The sequence below is a fragment of the Diprion similis genome, chromosome 10 (genome assembly GCF_021155765.1).
Source record: "Diprion similis isolate iyDipSimi1 chromosome 10, iyDipSimi1.1, whole genome shotgun sequence".
Lineage (NCBI taxonomy): Eukaryota > Metazoa > Arthropoda > Insecta > Hymenoptera > Diprionidae > Diprion > Diprion similis.
In genome coordinates, this window is record NC_060114.1 from 22,021,799 (window position 1) to 22,044,715 (window position 22,917).

Here is a 22,917-nt window from a genome sequence, read left to right on the forward strand (position 1 = left end):
ATTCTCCGAATCTTTATAACACTACTCTGCCGCGCCCTTCGCCGCACGAATAACTCGTGCGAAGTGAGTTTCTTCACAGAGACCTTTCGCTACCTTTAGACCGAGGATGTGTACCTTCAAGGCGTCTAAGCAAATCGTGCTCTCGGGAAATGACACGATCCCCTTAGATAATCATGATGGTCAGTCGTACGAAAACAGCTTTGTACTTTTCAAGACGGTCGATTCTTGGTCATTTCCAAACTGACAAATGAAGACGAGCTGCTAAGTATGACAATGACTTAATGGATCTTCGTTTGTAGGCGAATATCGGGTTGGGATCAAGTTCAACGATCAACACATCCCTGACTCACCCCACAAAGTATACATCTCCCCAGCGGTCGGCGATGCTCATAAACTGGAGGTGGCACAGTTTCCCGACAGTGGAGTGCAACCTGACAAACCAGCGACCTTCCTAGTTCGCAAAAATGATGCTAAGGGTGAATTGGACGCCAAGGTAGGCTAAATACTCAATGAAATATGAAACATGAGTTGTCATTTGGCTGTTTGTAGCTCCAATACAAAGACCAAATAGTCTTCTGTCAACATATATAAACCATTTTTCTCTGCCAGTACGCTCATTAATAAAAAAAACAACGACGGGCACAATAGTTCCGTTTTTTCTAACTACTTCTTCAGAAATTCACGTACAGAAATTGACTTGCGTAAACGCGAAGCCAGGAATAGCTCGTAGTTGTGAAATCACTGAAACTACGTCACAGCGCGTAGGCAAAAGCTTAGGAGCACCTACACATCTAGCAGAATACAGTTAGCGTGGGGTATATCAACAGAAATAAAACTGTTTTTATACTGGCTTGCAAGAGTTTCCCGAATGTCGACGAACAATTGTACAATGAAGATCAATGAATTCGTCTTATCGGATGAAACTTACCTTAACTTGAGTAGAAAAATATAACAATGCCCACAGATTAATACTTTCAATAAAGATCTTTGTAATTTGGAGAGCACTTTCAAATGTTTGTCGAATGTTCTTACCTCGTTGACAATTTATTTTCTCTTTTTAGATCGTATCCCCGAGCGGAATCGAAGACGACTGTTTCATCCAGTCGATCGACTCAGAAACGTACTCAGTGAGATTCATGGCACGGGAGAATGGAATCCACAACATCCACCTCAAGTTCAACGGCGTTCACATACCCGGTAGCCCGTTCCGTATCAAGGTCGGCAAGGTAGACGCAGACCCTGCAGCTCTTCACGCGTACGGAAACGGCTTGACGGAAATAAAGACTGGTCAGAAGACGGACTTTATTATTGACACTTGTAACGCTGGTGCCGGGGCACTTGCAGTATCGGTTGATGGGCCCAGCAGAGTTGCGATGGACTGCACAGAGGTTGAAGAAGGTTACAAGGTTAGATACACTCCATTGGTACCGGGTGACTACTACATCAGCATCAAGTACAACGGGTACCACATCGTCGGATCACCGTACAAGGTTCCATGCACTGGTAGGTATACTTTTGGACAATTCCCAACTTATCGTTCGAGGGCAAAGCCCGCGTTATTAGGTCCGTGACGTTACCGTGCCAGCATTACTCGCTGGATAACCACACGGTCGGTAGGTTTTCTGCCGTTGATCAAGTAGATTCCGGTGAATTGGCACAATTTCTTGTATTTCCTACCGAAAACAAGAGGGTGGGGGTTAAACGAAGGTGCCCGAAACCCAAGGCATGTAATCCAGTCCCTTCGAATTAATTATCCATCAATGCCCTTATAGGTGCCGACCTGGCTGAAAGGGGGGCGCAAGAAACTAGCTCAGTCGTGGTTGAGACCGTACAAAAAATCTCCAAGTCAAAGAACGTTGGACCAGTTCTTCCGCTCTTCAAGTCCGATGCTTCGAAGGTGACCAGCAAGGGTATGGGTTTGAAGAAGGCCTACCTCGGCAAACAGAATCAATTCACCGTTCACGCTGGTGATGCCGGTAAGAAGACGAAGAAAACACGCGTAGATTAAATTTTCGACGAATCGTTCGTGTTGACTAATTTTCATCTTCACCCTCACAGGCAACAACATCTTGTTCGTCGGAATTCATGGTCCCAAAGGCCCTTGCGAAGAGGTTTACGTCAAGCATACCGGAAGACACAATTATAACGTAAGTTACCTTGTCCGTGAACGTGGCGACTACATCGTCCTCGTTAAGTGGGGTGACGATCACATACCTGGTTCACCCTACAAGGTCGAAGTGTAATATCAAACCCTTCACCGGTAATGCATCTTAAGTATATCATGAAATCAAGTCAATTTGTAAATACAATAACAACTCCCTACGTATGTCTATACTCAGGCCTCTGATCATAGTGCCTCGGTGCTTGAGTAAAACGTAACCGCTCCAATATTTTACAAACTTATTTCATGGAGCATCTCGCAAGAGTTTATGTTTTTTCACATCGTCTTTCGGAATTTCATCCTCAACAATAACGCAAAAGTAGTGATATTCCACCGTTCAACCACCGAGCACATGACCATTAACCTAATTTTTAAAGTGTTGCATTAGGCGGCCTGATCGAAATTATTTACAGAGAAAAACATGATCGAATCATTCTGTTAGCATAGGTAACTCACCTGATCGTTCACTATTCATCATCAAGCCACTGATCGTGCCTTAATTTGATTTTATTCTACTATAGAGTAACCTGTTCGTCTTCTCATACCATATGCGAATCAAGTCGTATTTGCAATAAAATGCATAATAACTATATGATATCAATTTATCACATACAGATATATGAAAATACATTACATACATATGAATTATATTATACAATAATATAGAAATAAACTAATATATTTATTAATCGACTTTTTCTTTACATCCGTCTACCCTCGTCAATGCAAAGGTTACCCATCTCCAGATATACACTATTGGGGTTATTTATTGTTAGCCAGCCCATTTCAAAAGACCTTCACGACAAGTGATTGAGGCTTCATGGTATTTAAAATTTACATACCGGTTTTCTAAACTGCCACCTAATTTTGAACTCAACATAACTAAACCTGGCTAAACTCTGAATTATAACGCTGACCGGAAGGGTGGAAATTAATCTAGTCGATACAAATCGCGGATCTATAAGCGGTCCAAAGATAATAGGATTATGCTTGTACCTAACTTGCTCTAATCCAATTTCACCAGTATTCACTAAGCTGCATTTTACGTTATCGGGGAGGTAATTTTCGGATAGAATGGGGACCAAAAACGCAATTTCTCTAGATTGACGCGGAATGACGCGTAGTTTGCTTTATTTCATTCTATCGGTGAGTTTCAGCGATTTTAAAAGATTGGTATGTTTTGCAGCAAGTTAAGCGCTTTCAATTTATAAATTGTAATTCATTCAGACGTTAGACTTGTACTGTGCTTCTTAAATCATACTTTATAAGGAGTAAGAATAATTTATTCAGCTATCTTCACGTTCGTACGATGATTTGCATGTGGTAAAAAAGTTCAAAAGACGATACGAAATTCATGCTATTTTCTTGCGTCTTATTTGCGGCCGTTATTCGAGGGATACAAAACTGTATACAGTCGAACCGTCAAGGAGGAAACTATTTTTAGTGACGGGATGAAATGCTCCAACCAATATCAACTCCTATACCTACAACGATGAAACTCGGTTACGGTATGTCGATAAAAATCGGTTTAGAACCGCAGAAGCCCTCAATCTTGGGTCAACGACCCTGTGACCGGAGTGAACGACGCGGTTGGAAAAACGAAATAATTTTCCAAAGACTGTTTCCCCGTGGTGAACATATATAATGCTTCCGCCGCAGGCAATTAAAGTTCATGCTCGTCGTTCACGTCGCTATAGTTAGCTCCCAGCTACAGCAAAGTATAAATTTTTCCTCGGTATATGTACAACAATATCGAAGCAAAACGTCCGCCCTGGAGTGTCACGACGCCCCCTGAAGCAGCTACCTGAGGAGGCGTGGGGTTCCATTTAGGCGTGCGTCGTAGTCGGACGGTTAAACACGACGTTGTATTGACTAAAGCCAACACCTGACGCTCCGCAACGCTGAGGGGGCGTGTGTATACGTTAACGTTTTATAGGACGGCGCGGGCGTCGCGACGACGTCGTAGCAGGTTACCGCGGGGTTTAGGTGGAAAGGTGGGTAGGTGGTTAGGTGGTAGGTGGTAGGTTCGTATTACACCTCCTAGGAGGCGACTGCGTGGTTGGCTGCGGCCGGGGGGCGGTGCTTGTCAATTTTTTCGACACGTTCGCAGGCGTATAAGCCACGACGTTCGGCCTCGCGTTCGCGGCGGTTGGCCCAGACCAAGTATAGACCGGCCCCCACTTTTCTTGCTCTCTTCCTAGCCCGCCCCCACCCTAACAATTATAGGTAGAGGGCGAGAGGGGGAGAGGGGGAGGAGGCCAAGCCGCGGAACAGAGGGAGACAGAGAGCTTTGGCAGAGGAACCACCTGATCCTCGGAGCCCACCTACAGGGCGATTCAAAAATCACTACAGCTCGAGCTGTTTTTTATTTTCCCCCTTTTCTCTTCTTCGGCAGTTACGCGAACAGACGTGCCGACTCATCTGCCAGGAGAAAATGCCTCGGTTCTGTCTGGAATTCCATTTCTTTCCCCGAGATATCGTAAAAAATATGAATAATCCCGACCAAGCGGTAAAATGAAGGAATAATCAACACGACTACTCGGATGGCCTCTCACTTACCTCTTCGGGAAATTCGTTATCCAGCTTCGTCTCTGCGGCGCTGATACGGATCCAAGAAAAACCTACCTTCCTACCTTATAGGAAAAGGAGGGACGAGCTAACAACGGCGAGGCGAGAGGCGTGGCGATCCTATACTTCCGCGTACCACCCACTTGATTTTATTCGCGTTCTGTCGTCCTGCATCTTCCTGCCTCCTCTCCTCGCGCATATTCTCTCTTTCAAGAACGTCGCAACCTACAGCTGGGTGTCAGGTCACCTAACTACCTACATACATAGTACTAAGAGTTACGTTCGTCACCGCATACAGGCAGGCAGGCGTCCACCCACACCCACACACAGCGGCTCTGCAAAAAGCTCCCGTTTTATCACGGTCACTCTTCGACAGAGAGAAAACCTTTCCATCTCCCCCGCGACTCGTGTTTGCAGCCACCCAGCAGGCTAGTTACAAATGTCTCGCATAACTCCGCCATTTTGTCGGTTTTTCCGCATATACGCAGACGTAGCGTACACACCCACACATACCTACACAGATGTTTTTTTCAGCCCTTTGTATTTCACCTTTCTTCTACTTCTTATTATCGAGGGAGGTGTAAATAGAACCATACCTTATACAATGGTAGGGTGCTTGCAGCCTGCGGCAGGGTGTCATCGGTGAGGAGCGGAAAATAAATTTTATACAATATAACATCTCATCTACATATTCCATGATCGTTTTATTGAGTACAGAATTGTTGTTCGCGTTTTCTGCAAGAAACGTTTTTCGTGTTTATATTCGCTTCAATTTACACTTATACTTCAGTTTTCTTAGTTCTTCCACGTTATTCGTATCTCAATTTGCTCAACTTTATCTGAATACGTTCGTTCGTGTACAAACCTATCACATAGAAAATTATTTGGCATTCCATCTCCATTCACGCGGTATTTAAGGGGGTGCCTTGGTCGATTTCGAGGTTAACGTACCCACCCCGGAACATCCAAGTCGACGTATCGCAAACGGGAGAAAATTCGTAGAAAGCATGCCATTTTTTGTTCGGAATTGCATACAGAATCACACGGTGAAGCCTTTTTTCCCGTTTGCGATACGTGGACTTGGATATTTGGAGATATATACGTCAACGTCAAAATCAACCAGGGCACCCCCTTATGTTGGAGCTACCCGTATCCGTCGACCGCCTCGCGAAGAGAGATTCGAAAAGCCTCAAGTATTGATCGATCAAAGACGCACCAATTCGGTGATTCGTAATACTCGCGGTTGAAATTTTTTTTTTTCTTTTAAATTTTAAACATCCATAGACGAAAAGATTAGAAACTGTGTCTGGTAGAGGTGATATTTACTAAGCGGTAGATTAGAAAATTCGGGGGTCACGTTCTACGCTTTGCAACGAATCAACAGAATATCGTGTTCGAATCACGTCCGGATGAGACTTGCCAAAACTATTTCAGCATCTCCGGACTGAAGTACTAAATGAATTATCTATAGGGTCAGACGCTTGCAAGCAGTATCATAAAACATCTAAGTAGATACATTGCTTGCAAGTGTCCCTGATCTCTTTGAACTCTTCCTTCGACAATGACTCTTACGAATCACGACAACCTAGAAACAATATTTGCAACATGATAAATAAATATAAAAATAAATAGATCAAATCATTGGTGTATAAATTGATTACGCATTTTCACCATGGTATAATTATTGTGTGTGTTTAGAGTAGGTATACATCCGTTCGATACACACCTTATGGGTTGATTTTTGAGTAGACATTGTAAATATGTATGCACAGGCGTTTGCTGTTTGTGGTATCGATGTTTTAAACCTGTATTCATGATGGCGATTTTCAATTAATTAATTACGTAATATATACTTGGAAGATACAGTCCAAATATTAATTCACCTACTATATTACTAAATGCATGACGTGTTATTTTTTTTAAATTTTCTTCTTATTATTATGAATCTTTAATTTAAGGTAATATACAAATATACAAGTGTGCACTGGGTTAATAGAGATTTAGATTTGGAGGGCCGCGTCCGATTGGACCGTTGGTCAGACCGTATCAACGAATGATTGGTCAAGATCTGCAAGCGAACTTTTGAAAACCGTGAACGGTTGGAAAAGTTACGCGACGTTGACGGTTGGCAGCCTCACATGTAAATACGTCTCAAGTCTGCCGGCGATGTGATCATGTTGCACTGTGGGCATAATTTTTTTGCCCCCTGAAATCATAAATACAGAAACCCTACCGTCAGCGGTTGTGTATTCCCAGTATCTCATTGTTAAATCCATAAAAATTGATCAGTAAGTCGTCCAAGCTTCATTCGAGGGAGACCTAAGAAAGTCTGATCAAGACTGTTCGACACAATTGTTCATTATACTTAAGCTTGAGAATTGGTCGTTTATGTCTCTCAAGAGTCAGTTCGAATTAGTTGACCCAATTCCACTAGTCCAGCTTCGACGACGTTCGTCCGTTGTGTCCAAATATATAAAATCGCAAAAATTCAGTGACTTACCAAAGTGTGAAGCCAACATTGTTCACAATGTACGTGCCAGCAGCAAACGGAGGTTACCGGTTTCTTGTATTGTTCCTGGAAAGAGGACCGGTACAAACTCCATGGTACATATAAGCTGAGAATTGTTATAGGCAGAAGGAATGTCGACGAGTATCCGAGGTATCGAGAAGGAAGATCCAGGATCGCAAAACTCACCATGCATATGAGACACTTGAACGGTTGGACCCGCATTTCAGCTTCGAGATCTCGAATCCTTCCGCGCAACGCCTCGATAACCGGGGCGTCGGAATCCCTGCAAACGGCAGTTGATGCTGCGTCGGTTTCGTCGCCCTCGCGATGTTGTCCCGAGGGAAGGATGGATCCCGGTTCCGGCTTCACCTCAACCTGAGCACCATGAGGCTGTTCCGGAGGAGTGTGTGGCGTGTGTGGTGCATGCGGCGATATTACCGCCTCCCGGAGTGCGTCGCGCTCTTTTTGTTCCCTCGGAGTGCCTTCGGCACGAGGCGCGACAACATCCGCCTCAGAGTATTGCGCCGGGCCAAATTGTGCAGCATCATCACCGTCCACTACTAAGTCTATGTCCTCATCTTCCTGCTGACCGGCGAGTGTGCCGGCACTACTTCGATTACTTGAAGATGTTGCCAGGCCTGCAGCTGAACATGAAACAACAACAGAGACCAGGCGACGATCGTCATTCGATTCTGAAGCTTCAACTATAACAACAGATTGAGATGATATGGTTCTTCGATAGAATGGAATTCCTCGCGATATTCTAGGGCATGGCATCCTGTTACATGATCTATCACATATATGTATAGTCACAGGTACGAAGACCTACGTTTCGTGATAACAACTGCAGTCTCAGCTCACGAATATTCGTCAGCAGTTAGTCGGATACGTTATAGAATATCGAGTTGGAAGCTTAATAGAAAATTATCAGCAGCGTGGCGAATGCCTCTAATGGATAGTCGGCGATCAACGTATACACAAAGTGGCCTAGTGCACGCAACTGTGGTTTAGTGGTGAGCTAGCGAGTCGCGCAACACCACCATATACCCCATATCCACCCCTCTGTTCAGAAACCACATGACGCAATAGTGCAGTCGATCGCACATTCAAGGTGTAGCTCTAAAATCATATTTACGAGTTGACAATTTCACCTGATGGTGGGGACATTCTCGTGCCTGCGGCAACTCTAGATACCTTACAAAAACATGTGGAGTCGCCAAATTGTAAACTATTTATAAAGATTAATGAACGAGTCAGCTCACCCGAGAATCCGCCAACTAGCATCGAGGTTGCGCGAACTCGCCGTTGGCCCGCCCACTCGTATTCCTCAAATGTTTCAGGATCCCCCTCGACGTCAACCTCTTCGTCGTCGATTCCAGGATTTTGCCCTGCAGGGTTGCCATTGTGTTTGTTCAAGCAACGTTCAACATGCTGATTCAACTCCTCGGGACTTCCAGATAATCTTTCACTACACACAGGGCACGACGGTTCATCAGCCTTTCTTTTTCGATTCTTCACACGAATTCTGGCCTAAAAGAAATACCAAAAGCAAAGAATATTTTAACCATGCCTATTCTTTCGGATTCCCTCGAAAATGAGTACTTTGAACTCTATCGAGGACTGATTTATTCAATATCAGCATCGCTGCTCACTTGTCTATTGGCTTTGATTCGTTTGTAAGTTTCCCATCGTCCTTGCAGCGTCCCGTCAGCCGCCGATGGTGCGTGGAGAAGCGGGGCATGAGGCTGATCCTGAGGATGTCCTGGGGGGCCCGAAGATCGCGAGGACCTTGGCCGAGGCGTCGTCGATGATACCTTGTACAATCGGTCGAGTTCCTGAGCGAAATGTTGCTCAAGTTCCTGGGGACGAACAGTGACGCCGCACACTGGACAACAGGAAGGGTCGGAAGGGAATTTCTTTTTACCTGCAATCGAAGAAGAAACAAATTTTTTGTGAACCGATTACATAGACCTGAGGTTTTGCAATATTTTCTTGCGCCTTCATTTCCGAAAGCAATGGTTTCCACTGTAACAAAACACAGCGTTGTAAGAGGCATTCTTGAAATAGGATACACTAGGCTACGTACTCCACACGTGTATTAAAGCACTTATGGAAACGTTCTTAAAGGGTGGAAAAAGTTTACACCTTGACAAGGAAGAAGATCGAGTTGTTGAAGAGTTGTCACTTCAATTTGGAGCGAAAGATAGACAGAGACGGAGGAAACTGGACTGGTGTACTAAGTGGGTGGTGTACAGCACACATCGTATAAGCCGGGTGTACCCAGCTGGGTCGTTTCACACAACTGTTTATTTATTTGTACCGTCCGGCACTGCCTACTGCCTACTGCCTACCGCCTACCGCCTACCGCCGCCTACCACCAGTCAGTCCCTCAACCTCCTAGCTAGTGTAGCTCGGTGATAGTGCAGAGTGAGGTAGCATGTATTAAAGCACCGCTGTGTATGGAGTGGGAAGAAGTGGTAGGACTGAGATGTTGGGTACGGTGTCCAACCGACCTTCCAAACAAAATAACCGCATATCCGGAAAACATTCACATATTAGTCCGTGTACACCCTCGACCGTCTATTTTTACAAGAACTCAGATAGCCGCGAGCGGCATCCGTTGACGTTTGCTCGCGTATTAGAAGACAAAGAACATTTGGTAACCCCCCTTCGGTTAGCGGCAGCAAGTCTCGTGCCTTCTTATACAACCCATCCCGAAAAAAAACTCTCCTCATGATACATATCGCTTCCATGTTTCACCTATACAGATACATTAAAACTCTCGCAGGCCAAAGCACGTAGCGTTTATTTTCACTTTCTCATTTCCAAAATCGGATAGCATGCATCAGCTGTTTTGACAATACATCAGCATATATTTGTTTATCAGACTTTTACACATCCTGCCCGACGCCTTTGATGCCGTAAGCATAGCGAGTTACGCGGACCATTGTCATTTCCGTTGGATGCAGATTTTTTCTGTTCAAATTGTCGTTGAAAAATCAGCGGACGGTATAAGTCCTATACTGAGTAAAGACGTTTGGACGTTCAATAGATGTATCCTTCAACTCGGTTTGGCCTTAGGTAGATTCTAGCTCGGTTCCGTTTGCGTTTCATTTCGTTTATTTGCAGAGAAGAGCGGCATTCTTGAACCGTTTAACATATCCTATCTGCACAGCTATCCGGCCAACATTTCTTTGTGCCTGAGACCTCTTTCCCCTTCAATTAAGTACGGTTGCAAATTTATGTGCGCGCCTCTGTATTCAATATTCTCTTTCGTTCCTTTATTGAAAGAAACAGGGATGCACGCGAGCTCTCGACCCCTTCGCCTTGCGGATCTAGACGTTTAATTTTCAACCTTCAGTGCCAGACTCTCGTCCTTCTCACTCCTAGTCGCTTTCGTCAATTACCAGTACATAGATACATTGGTAAGAAATCGAATCATCATATCATTGAAACGATAACCGTAATCTCGAAGTGACAAAGTCGAATAGATTTTCGAGGTTAATGTAAATAATAGAAAGTTCAATTAGTTCCAGCCTGATTCCCAAGCTCATATACCATTACCTTTCGCATGTGCACATTAGAAAATTCTATTGACAAGCTCGTTTAAATCGGGAAATAACTGGAATTTGAGAACTGACGGTGTTTCCCGGCCCTGGAGGGTTTGTCGAGAGGAGAGAGATGTCAGCGTGAAACAGCTGTTTACGTTTAAAGCTACCATTGTAGGAGAAAGATCACGTGATTAAGGGACGTAATAAGGAAAGAGGGCTCCTCTCCTCGGCCGTCCCCGCGTTCAGGTATTTTCTTTGAAAACTTTTATCTTTTTATTGCGGGACGACAACAATACATCGGGCTAAAGTGAGGATACTGCTATCTTTTGCGCGTTGACTCGGCACGCAACTGAATTTCATAACTGTCCTATCATTTATGCCTGGCACCAAGACTAACAGCTCCGAGCAAGCTATGCCGGATCTAGATATACACTAACCAGCTCCTTGGCTGCAGTATCTTTAATTAAAAGAGAACGACCCAAGGAGAAATGAGAGCTAAAAGTCGGTCATATCTGAATATTAAAGTGTACGTGAAGTACCCTAACTGGAAATCCTGGTCCCCCAACGGGTGGCAATAGCTTATACCTATATAGGATCCATTTTATATTTGTCTTATCGTTGTCAATTACGAACCCTCTGCCTACTGCAACGAACGTCGTTGCTGGATCCACGATCCGCGGCCAGCTTCGAGTGATACGCATCCTTTCAGCCGTTGGTTTTATCGGCATGTAAATATCTGAATAGTTTGTCTCCCGATGTAGGCACGACAACTTCTGCTAATGCCATTTGAATTTAGATTCCCATCATCGCATCTACAGGAGCTTCGTTGATTGAAATTAAACTATCCGGCTTACAGAATTCGTTGAATAAAATAATACATGTATAGGTCATAATGCGATAATTAATTACTGTGCAAATAGTGTTTGGTACACTGAAACGTTGGCTATATGGTTGCGAGGATAACGTAGTTACCTGGCCGTTTCATAGAATCCTGTAATCTGTTCAAATTTTTCTCAATCACTTGCCGCACTTTTGGCATCAAGCGCGTATGACCAGATAAAAATTTGTTCTTTTGAAACCTTTTCGAACGTGAACCGAGACGTTTGATATTCCATAAGTTATTCCCACGAATTGTGACGCTGAATTTGCATGATTATGTCCCGTCACCATTTGTAAATAAACAAAATAATGCTGTCGTGACGTACGATGACGTATACCTATAAAAATGTCGATTTCATGTCGTTAAGGTACATCGGCAAGAGCTGTAATAGGTATAATAATTAAAACAGCAAGGAATTACTGAGAATTGATGATTGAACGGCAATATTGCGAAGGTACAGCGTGCGTCCAATTCAATATTCACGCAAATCTAATCCGAAAACGCGGTAATTAGTAGAAGAGATGTAACATGGCTGCACGGACGGTAAGTTCGGTCGGGCGACAGACCCCGCAGACACTTACACATACCTACTGTAATCCGGTTTTAATTAAATAACTGCTCGCAGGGCTGAGTAACGAAAGAGTTGTGCCAAATTTCTGGGGTCGAACGGGTAAGCGACAGGCATTTAGCCACAACTGTTGTCTCCTGGGTTTTAGGGGAGTGGATTTAGGGCGGGCGGGCGGGCTTTCGCCCGGACTCTCTTATACTTTGCAGATCCAGCTCGATCTTTCCCCCGAAATTGATTGATACGTGATGTCGATTTACATGCCAAGCAAAATCGGCAACGTTCGAACCCCAACGACGCGGTAATTATACTTGGTCCGGTTCTTTCGGTCCCAAAGCGGCCGATTTCCGGGCATATCTCTTGCCGGAATACACAAGCAACAATTACGATTTACACTCGGAGGTTTCCACGCACGTATTTCCGATCAGTCAAATGCAAATCCTTCCCCACTTAAATATATACCTGCTGGCAGCGTATGGTGCAGCACGTAAACGGAAGGCGTCGGAGTGAAATAATTGATCGCGAGAGCGCAGAATCACGACTGCTGTTCGTATATACATATGTACACCGTACATTTCATCCCCCATGTTTCCACCCCCCCCCCCCCCCCCCCCTCCACAAACAGGGAAGCCCTTTATGGTCCATCAGTAATTCTGCTAATCCCGGCGTACCCCTCGCAAACCGCTGACCATTTTATTAATAACTTGAACCCCAAAAACAATCCGCAACCTCGTTCTTAACAATTAAACAGCTCGGGAAAATTGTTATGAAACGGTAATGGCTCGTGCTGAGATGCTGAGAAACATTTATCGACGTCTATTTAAACATGGCTTTGGGTATAAGACGATAATGATCAGGGTTGCTTTCCTGAATATGAAGGTCAAAATTTGGAAAAACGAAATACTATATTTGTTAACGTTTCTGTCCGAGTGAGGGATTTTCCTCACTAACTCACTTTAAACAAAGAAAACGACAATCCGGGGTACAGAAATTATACAAGGTCATAACAGTGATATATATTAGATTAAAATTAATCATTATTCAGATCAGCTGGCCATTTTTAAACGATGCCAAGCAATCCGTCTGTCCCAGCTACTCATGTTTGGCAAAAGTTTTCTTTTAAATTAAGGACCAGTCAATTGTAGTTTTTGCGGATCCTTAGATCAAAGTGACCACGGTAACGGTCGATGACTAGTGAGGTGGACTATATAGAATACCAGGCTTTATGATATAAGTTGTATCTATTCCCACAGATTCTAATAAACAATCGTTCTAAGGAGGGTCTCGACTCGGGCCGAAACGTCAACAAATATATTTTGTTTGCGAATTTTAACCTTCATATCCAAGAAAGAGCTAGACCATACGTGCAGTGATGGGAATTTTGATAATCGCCAATATTCTCCATGGATGTAATTTGCAAATGATACCGCAGCCCGAGATATTACATATATATATATATAGGAAAGTCATTGGTAGGGTTGGCGAAGAGATTGTTATGTGGGGGCTATCTTAGGGTGCAGGGCTGGTTGGGTTGGCGGGCAGTAAGTTTGGCAGTTAAGAATATGGGAGCGTAGTAAGGAAGGCGGCTCGCAGAGGCGGTTAGCAAGAGCGAAGTCTGAGGGTGCGGGTATAAGTAAGGAGGCTGTAAGGATCCCTCCTTTCATGCATACCAGAGTATCTCTTTGCTCTGTTAGCTGGTTGAAATCTCTCCGCTCGGCAGTGAACGCGTATCTAGACTGCAGCGACTACGCCTTACTTATACTCAATTCCGCAAAGCAGACGTGCGACAGCCGCACACGTGTGCCATAGAATTTCCTCGTTGAATCGCTATAGTAGTCGAGGCCACGTAAAGTAAAGGTAAATTTAGTTTTACAGCATCATTTTCGAAGCTCCGGTGAACAAGGAGATGTGTACTTTCTTCTTATTAAAAAAGAACGTCGTGTCACCTGGGTCCTCGGCGTATCGCCTTGATATGCTCCATCGGATATTCCTTCCTCGCGAAAAAAAAAAAAAAAAAAAAAAAAAAAAAATATTAGAGAGTCGAGATTCGGAATACTTGACAACTATTCGGGTGAAAATCTCTGTACAAGCGTATAAACCTTGACGTGGCTTTTCTTTCCGGCATATATATAAGTCTCACCCCGGGTTGTCGGTCGTGTGCAGTTTTATTAAAAGTCTCGTCGATGCAGTTTTATTTTTCAGACCCTGAGGGATGTGAGCGAAAGGGAAAGCGAGAGAGAGAGATCAGGCTCACTTTGCTGATCTTTCCTTTGGCCGATGTGCAGAACACGCGTCACCGCGTCGACCCGGGTAGGCCTCAGTTAGCGTGCTTGGGGTGGTTCCCGAAGGCTCATATAGACATTCCTTTCTCTGTTACTCTCCGGATCCTCCCTCTCTCGGCACCCACAAGCCGGAAAACTCACTGTACGTTATACGACAATTTGTTTCATATGCTTTGACGTATGTACGTGAAGATTTCTCAAGGTAGCTATAGATACTATCTACGTATCGCACTCCATTCAGTCGGTTTCTGATCAGCCAGTAAAACCTGCGATATCCAGTTAAAAAAGATAGTGCAAAGAAGTCATACACGTGTTACAGCTACGAAACAAATCCCATACGCAGAGAGTACGGCTAAAAGTGCATGAGAGTGTCGGCAACCCCCCCCCCCCCCCCCCCCGTCGAGTGTCGCTCTTAAATCACTGCTGTTTGTAATTAAGTGAACGAATGGCCTGTATCAGGGTTAATATTTGCTAGATGATGCATGTCTCTTTGCCGCCAAGACAAATCCCGTATATATCATCGCAACGCTTCGTATACCACAGCGTGAGGATAAGGAGAAGGAGAAGGAGAAGGAGAAGGTGAAGGTGGAGGAAGAGGAGTAGTAGTCAGCCTCGCGGGAGACCACTTGCACCACAGGCGTCTCTTCAACTCCTGTTGTTGCACATATTTCAGGAACGACGGTAGAACAGACCTGCACCTCGGAAAGGATCAAGGTTGAAGCCCATTTCGGTCTGAAACGCGGATCCCTGACGCCCTGTACTGTTATAAATGTTACTCGTTCGATAATTATTTTCACCGTGCAGTTACCGTAACGATAAAGTCCATTATGCGATAAATTTGCCAGGAATTGTATGTTATTGCAGTACCTACTCCGGGTCAGTTTTATGCTGTGAGAAAGAAAGAAAATCACAAAGGGAATGCCGAATTGAAATTAATAGCGGTCAAGAACCGTCCGACAGCTAGCCAGCTACCAAACCTCCTATAGGTAGGCAAGATACGTGTTCACCGTTGCAGTTGTGTTCTCAGAGTTGGGCCTCATCCACGCGCGATATTCCACTCCCGATGCAGGCCGACGCGTTCACGCACAGACACACACATGCATATATATATACACACACACACACACACACACACACACCTATGAGGTTCCGTTGCACCTCCTACCTGCACGCCGTTTCTCCATTTGCGGTGCCTGCAGTAATATATACGCACATGTTCGTGTGTTCGGCTACTCGCCAATATTCATAAACACGTCCGAACCAACAAAGTGATAACTTAGTCAGGGCGCCGCGTAGGTACTGCCCCGGTGAACGAGGAGTCTTGAGTATGGTCCACGCGCGGATCTCGCCTTCTACATACGTTTTCCTCGGTCCGACAAGGGTAGCTGAATTAATTGAAACGTACGGATTAAACGCACGGTTAAAGGTTTATTCACACTATCCGGCAGCACGGAAAGTGCGGCTGTAGCAATGACAAGTCGAAACTTGATAACTTGCATTGCGGTTGAAGTCTGATTCATACTCTCATGAAAATGTAATTGTTTTCAAATTTCCGGATATGTTGTATCTAAGCACGGTGAATCGACGAAATCGATAAAAAAAAAAAAAAAAAAAAACGCGGAGATTCCGACTTTGAAGATCTGACGATCTTCCTTCACGCGTACCGTTTCCGTGTGAATTTTTAATCATATTAGGACCAAATTACCATTAGCAACACGTCAAAGAACGCTGAGTAGCGCCGATTGAATCCGATTAATACCAGCCTGGTTCTGTGCCGTCCTCTCGCGGTAAACATGTTGAACGTCAGGTGGATGGGTACCCCATAAACTGATTAAATAAACGCAACGATGATCAGCTGCATAAATATCACAGCGAGTATGTATTCAACACCCGTGGATTATGTTGGAAACGATCGATTCTCACCAAGTTTTCCTTCAAGCCTGTAGCCTGCAGTTGGCAATGTGTTACGATTGCGAATCTTTCGGTTATATAGGTAATTGTTTCCCTCGACTTCCAGTGTAGGAAGATTACTGAGTAAAATATGATCCGTGTTTTGACCATTTGTACAACGATTGCGGAGGGAACTGTATTAACCTGAAGGAGGAGGTTCGCGGTGATTGGTTTATGAAAATTGCAGGTAAAGGTGTTCGTTTGCTGAACTGCAAAGCATACAGCCGAGTGTGGTAGCGGAGCCGAGTGCAGAGGATAACGAAGATAAAGATAAGGGGGAAGGACCGAGGTTCGAAAAACAAGAAGCACAAGTGAGAAAGTGTCCGGTTGAAAGGAGAGGAGGGAGAAGGATAGAGGTGCTTTATGAAGTGGACTTTGCAGGATACGTTATTGCATTATCAAGGAACACGCACTGCCATTCGCGAATGGTCTGCCCACTAAACTAACCCCTCGTAATTGGAAGCGAGTTTAAGAAAAAACGACAGTTGCCGAGGGTATTTCGCTATCTCGATAATAAATACGGCTGTATGTGTGCACAGCTACCGTGCGTTATTGTACCTATGATGAACAATAACAACGATGATAATAAATAAATGTGCAACCGTGTAACGATTGTAGGAAAGAAAGAACTGCGAGCAATTACCCGGCCGAGTATAAAGGCGCAACGGAATGCGGAATGCGCAGCGACACGAGTGTCGACGCTGAGAGCAAACGTTGCTTACGGAGCCTCCAAAGGTCGGTAATTGGTCAGTGGAAACGTGTCCATCTCAAGAATAATTTTTACTTCCAATTAACAATGGTGAAAATTTTGAGTGACCTCTGCCCGGTAACGTCCGAGTCGCGAGTGCTCCTTTACCTCTCAGCTCGGTCCAACAGTTCTTTGATATCGCTGAACCGTGATAGAAATCTACGTTCCGGCGGACACCCGCGGACAAACCGACCGATCATCCCATACCCAGAGTCCAGTTATGACTGCAATATTACCGTCTGCCCAACCGATGGAATGCATGGTTTTGCTCTGTGCGTACAAGCGAAGCTGCCCAGCAGCAGCAGTAGCAGCAGCAGCGAAACGCTTCGATGCTTGGGTTGTCAAGACCAATCAAACCTTGCTAACTAACCGCTGTGAGCAGCGCACAAATTAATTATTAAATTCTGCCTTAACGCATGGATGCTGATGTGCCAGACATCAAATGGCTTCAGAGTGCAAAGGATCGTAGCTGGAGGTGTGGAGGTTTAAACATTCTGGAGCTTCTCCTGCATCCGCGCGATCACGTCACTTGACGTTCCGGTACGTCCAAGCGAGTTCATTCAAGTTTGCGATAATTTTTATCAGGAGTTCCTAGAGCAGCGGCCATTCGGAACGCGGGATAACGAAACGACGTCGCCGTCGCAGGTGACAAGATGAAATCTCTTATTGGCACGTAAACGAGGTGGTAACGTAACGTAATCACGTTCTTACCTGAAGATCTTCCCTGCCTCTGAAATTGTTATTATCGTGATAACGGTCGCCAAGAAGTGGACAAGGGGCCTGACTAACTGCTCTCATAATCGATTTGAATAAAATCACAGCACGCTATACACTTTTTTATGGCTACTTTCCAGCACAAGAAAGACACTTCGAAGCCCTTCGTAGAGATATTTCGTTTTCACCGGGGCAGTATTTTCCATTTGAAGAACTCAATGCCCACCACTCAACGGTTTTCTATACCTACAAATTTTAGCACTGAAGTGTGGTTGCAGAAAACTCACGTACAGCATCGGGCGTAGCCTTATACGCGTTGTGTATAGGTATAAGAAGTAAGGACAAAACTAATTTATAAAAATGAAGGTATTTACGACAGCATCAAAGGATCCGCTTTTATGACCGCCATATACAGTTTACAACACTCGAGTCTGACATCTATATATATAAGCGTTTAATTCCGAAGAAGATCCTATAGTCAAATGTTATCTGAAGAGTTATAATATATGAGCAGGCGTAGTCGGTATGACTCGAAAAGTGATGCGGTAGATTTTCAACCCTATCCCTTCCAAAGATTCGAATTATAATCACCGGGCGCCGTTATTTACAGCATGCAACAAGTCCTTTAGAATCAATTATCTCAGAAACTAGCCTCAATTATAGAAGTTATATAACGACCCATGGTAGGTATATACGTGTCGACGATCGGTGTCTACATTTATCAAACGCTAAAGGATATGCCATAGTATAATTGGAATAGGACGAAAAACTGGAATAAATATCAATTTCAACTTTTAGAACAATTTCCTTCAATTATACTATTCCACGAGGTAATTGGTGGTTAGAAAATCCAGAGACGAGTGTAGTAGATACATAATATGCTCGTATGCTCACAGTACAAATTCCAGAGTAACGATAAATTGACGTTGTGATACATCTTGATCCGAGTCTCACAAGCACACACACATCCCTTGTTCCAAAAACTGCAACGTAAGCCACCCGCACACAAGGCTACTTTTTTACACCAGTATCAGTGACGAAATTCAAGAAGCCTGCACGCAGTACCGACCGGTCGGAGCCACTGACTGACTGACGGACGAACTAGAACCACCAAAACTCAACTAATAGTGGCCTGCACCCCGGGGTAACTCGGTGGTAGGGGATGGTGTCAGCGACGGCTACGAGTCGACGAAATAACGAAGCTTTCAAACTCGCCATATGGAGGGAGAACTAATATTTTAGTGGAACTTTTGAAAAAACGAGGATTATGCGAATTTTTTAAGAATATGTCTGCGACTGTGCCCCAATTGTCCAGGTACCTACATATTTAGCAACAATAGTTGCACAACCAACCAGTGTGGGTACTGGAAGAAATGTGCTTTACACGAGTGATTTGTTTCGTGTTGGGATTCAGACCCGTCGCTACTGCATCCCCTTATAATCTGTACCAAGGACCACTGACTGACTCTCGGTCCTGGCCAACAAACGTTCGGCATTATGCGTTACCTACGGATTAGTGGACTCGTACAAAGTCATTCGGGATATCTATAGATGTGTGCGTGTCCTGCCCTGCTGCACCTTTTGGCCCAACTACACCGGGTGTTCGTCACGTACGAAAGTCAGAACGATACAAAATGTCAACCCCTCTATTAGCGGGCTAATACAGATGTCAGAAGGGACGAAGCGTTTCTATATACGTACATCCCCGAACCCCACTTGAAGTCTAGTCAACATTTTATACCGACAGTTTGACAATCCACGATAGGACCTAACCTCTGACTGCCAGCTCATTTCCGATGTACTGATTACCGCTTACGATTGTTTGTTTGTTTGAAAAAAAAGACCAAATCTGGTTATGCATTGCGAATTCTTAAAGGATTGTTAAAAACCCTCGTGGCGTTTTTAGACGGATCTTTTCGCGGTCCGTTCGACCCGTTTGTTCGAACGGTTGGCACCCCTACAGCTTAACAGGATGCTTTATGGTAACGCGTTACACACCTTATTGCAGGATTGGCGGAATAGGGGAAGGGGGCTCGGTAATATATGGTAATAATAACAATAATAACAGATATCTGAGGTGGTTTTGTTCGGAATCATTGTACCGCATTTAACTTCACAGTCCAGCCCCAGTCATGCAAGCTTTCACACCACACACGTCTTCTTGTCCCGGTCTGAACCCCCCTTGTAGTACTACACTGTGATCCGAAAACTTGACTTAAGTCGCAGTTACAACTCGCGACAGTTCGGATTATTCCGCACGATGCAACGAGTTAACGATAACTCGTCATTGCATAGATGGTAGAAGATTTTCCGAGCTTCGACGATGCGTTCAAAGAGTATCAGTGAAAATTCCAGCGTCGTGACAGCCCCTTTAAACCCCCCGTCCCATCTCGTTTCCGCGCCACGTATCCTCAACTTTATGGTACATATTTATATTTATGTAAAAATCGCCTCGTGCTATACAAAGCGAGTATAGTATATTGTTGAAATTGCTGATACCCCCGGTCCGCACGTGATATATATTACGATGAAAGTGTGTACGTATATAAGTTTGCCGTTATAACCGAAAAACAACCTGTGAAGCACAAATTTATATGAATAAAATCAGAACAATACATAACAGGACGTATCGCTTTGAAAAAAAAAAAAAAAAATATGTGAACCAAAATGCAACAAAGACAGAGTCAGCGAGTTGGAATAATTCCGAACGAGGTGGTCATAGTTAACTGATCTTACTTACGTCCATCTCACCCTATGGGTGAAAATTGAACCCCTAAGAAGGGGTAAAGAGCCGCAACGTAGGCGCAGTTAAGGAAAAGAGATAAAAATTTATAATTTCAACGGTGCAGCGCGGCTTTCACAAAGCTAGTTTCTCCTCTACTCCTGTATATACCTACAGGTAGTATAAGGAGGCACACCCCTTACTGGGTGAAAGGACTCGTTTCGAAAGACTTCCTCCCACCGACCCGGGCTGCACAATAGGCGCCGTACCAAAGCGGGATTATGCAGTCAAAAGTCAACGTATGAATTTGTTGGTTCATCCAGATGAAAGGGCGTCGCTTGTCTAAAGACTTCCGGTCTCTCCTCTACACCTGCCCCGCACCCCCATATCAGGCTAATTCCTGCAGTCTAGTCGGTCCGAATGTGGGTGAAGTCTGTCGGTATAATACCTGTGTGCACTAGTTATAAATTCCGATACGGAATACGACAAATAACAAAAAACAATTTAGGCATACGCGCCTCAGAGTATTTTTTAGGATCTTTAATCGATAGTGACAAGTGTCGACAACATCGGACGATGAGAAATCTTACTGTATATTGCAGAAAGACGGAAGACGTGGTTTCAAAGTAATCGAATTTGAACCCATTTACTTGAAGTGCCAATTGCCATCTTATAACATCAAGAATCAAGTGGGAGGCTATCAATTTGTACGCGTCTCCTCTTTTTAAGGGAATCTAGTCGTTTGGTACACGTAGAGTACGTATATTCTTTCAAAGATTTTAACTTTATGGAAATGGATTGGAAATTATTTTTCATATTAAGAGAGAAGCGTTTAGATCAGATTATGTTGAAACAGCCCTCGTCCAAACGCAAATTCGGTAAGAAAAATTGTCGCCTTTTGTTTCGTATTTTACGATCGCTCTTCACGCGCTCTGAAAAAACTGCGTTGGCTTTTGCCACCCTCGAAAGATCGAGTCTCGCGTCACTTCTACCCTCTGCAGTGGAGAGCAGAAGCTGGAGGGGGTAGATATGTCGCGGCATTAGAACGAATTTTCCATGTCTGATTTCCACAAAAGTTGTCATATAAAAGTTTACACCACACGTCAAACGACGTCGTGCTACAGTGAGAAGCCTTGGATCATAAAATTGGGATTCAATATCGTTCGAGAAAATCCCCACACACGTCTCGTGTGAGACGAGTCAGTATAAGAGAGAGGAAGACAAAAAAAAAAAGATAAAAGAAGGACGCTTTTTATTCCTATTCTCTTATTCTTTCGCAGGAACGTTTGACGATGCGAAACCAGGGTAGAAATTCACCTAGCCCTGGATGATATATATATATATATTTTTTTTTTACCTACAAGATCGTAAAATCTAGATTCTGTGAAAGAATATGTAAACCAAATAAAGAAATATCTAAGAGAAAGCTTTGCCCCGGGAAATGTACTTTGGCACATCGTAAAACTATACCTATTTGTACCAAAAACCAACTCTTGGAATACTGAAAGAATTTTGTTAGACGTTGAGCTTGCTAGACACTAGGTATATATGTATATCTTACAAGGCTTACGAGCCACCGGGGAACCGATTCGCGACTCAAGAAGGCTAAGGCGTAGTCAAGGACAAAGACACGGATCAGAAGGGCAGGCCACTCCGGGACTAATTGTCGGTTATTAAAAGCAGTCCCTGGATCGGCAAGAGTCAAAGACGGCTCTACAAAGTCACTTCAGACTTATCCTGTTATTAGAAATTATTAATTTGGGATGAGGGAGTCAAGATTTCTGAGCTCCATGTCATGTCAAGCCATTGCCACTGGTTTTCTGATCTAAACTAATTGTAAGAGTAAAATATCAATACGAGTAATTGTTTTAACCTAGTGACCGATCGTTGATGCTCATTCCAAGTTACGTCAAGATCAGTGATTACTGTTTTCGAATACCTACTTTGGATAAACTCGTTGGACTTTTGTCAGGAGATTACCGAGCCACGTTGTAGATTAATCAATCGACCAATACTTTTGGTAAATGCGCGTGAATATCGAAAATGACGAAAAACAATAACATCGACCATATTTGTAAACTGATTTGTTCGGCAGTAAAGAGATAGGTATATACATGAGGACCACCTATCCTGGCATTCTGCGCGGTGAACCAACAGGTGGAATTAGTATAAAATACCAAACTTGTTAGTTCCGCAACAAATAATTCAACTAATCAGCAATCTACCGATTGGCATAAACATTCGCATCGGTAACCAGCGCCGAATCG

At 44.0% G+C, this 22,917-nt stretch overlaps 2 protein-coding genes across 15 annotated transcripts in view; one reads left to right on the forward strand and one right to left on the reverse strand.

Moving 5' to 3' along the window:
- LOC124411560 (filamin-A) overlaps positions 1–2,850 on the forward strand; it is a 29,458-nt gene extending 26,608 nt beyond the window's left edge. For all 7 annotated transcript variants that reach the window (XM_046890743.1, XM_046890744.1, XM_046890745.1 and 4 more), the window contains 4 exons: positions 300–493; positions 1,062–1,503; positions 1,773–1,976; positions 2,059–2,850. In XM_046890743.1, the coding sequence (XP_046746699.1) occupies positions 300–493; positions 1,062–1,503; positions 1,773–1,976; positions 2,059–2,243 (1,025 nt within the window). In that variant the 3' untranslated portion in view covers positions 2,244–2,850. The remainder of the gene's footprint in view (positions 1–299; positions 494–1,061; positions 1,504–1,772; positions 1,977–2,058) is intronic.
- A 2,564-nt stretch (positions 2,851–5,414) lies between these two features.
- Positions 5,415–22,917, reverse strand: part of LOC124411154 (E3 ubiquitin-protein ligase Rnf220-like) — a 67,267-nt gene continuing 49,764 nt past the window's right edge. For 6 of the 8 annotated variants that reach the window (XM_046890092.1, XM_046890089.1, XM_046890087.1 and 3 more), the window contains 5 exons: positions 8,891–9,162; positions 8,501–8,768; positions 7,425–7,882; positions 7,230–7,304; positions 5,415–6,935 (listed from right to left, as the gene is read on the reverse strand). In XM_046890092.1, the coding sequence (XP_046746048.1) occupies positions 6,864–6,935; positions 7,230–7,304; positions 7,425–7,882; positions 8,501–8,768; positions 8,891–9,162 (1,145 nt within the window). In that variant the 3' untranslated portion in view covers positions 5,415–6,863. Of the gene's footprint in view, positions 6,936–7,007; positions 7,069–7,214; positions 7,305–7,424; positions 7,883–8,500; positions 8,769–8,890; positions 9,163–22,917 lie in introns of those variants that run through there. The other 2 variants (XM_046890088.1, XM_046890090.1) reach the window with 2 other exon arrangements.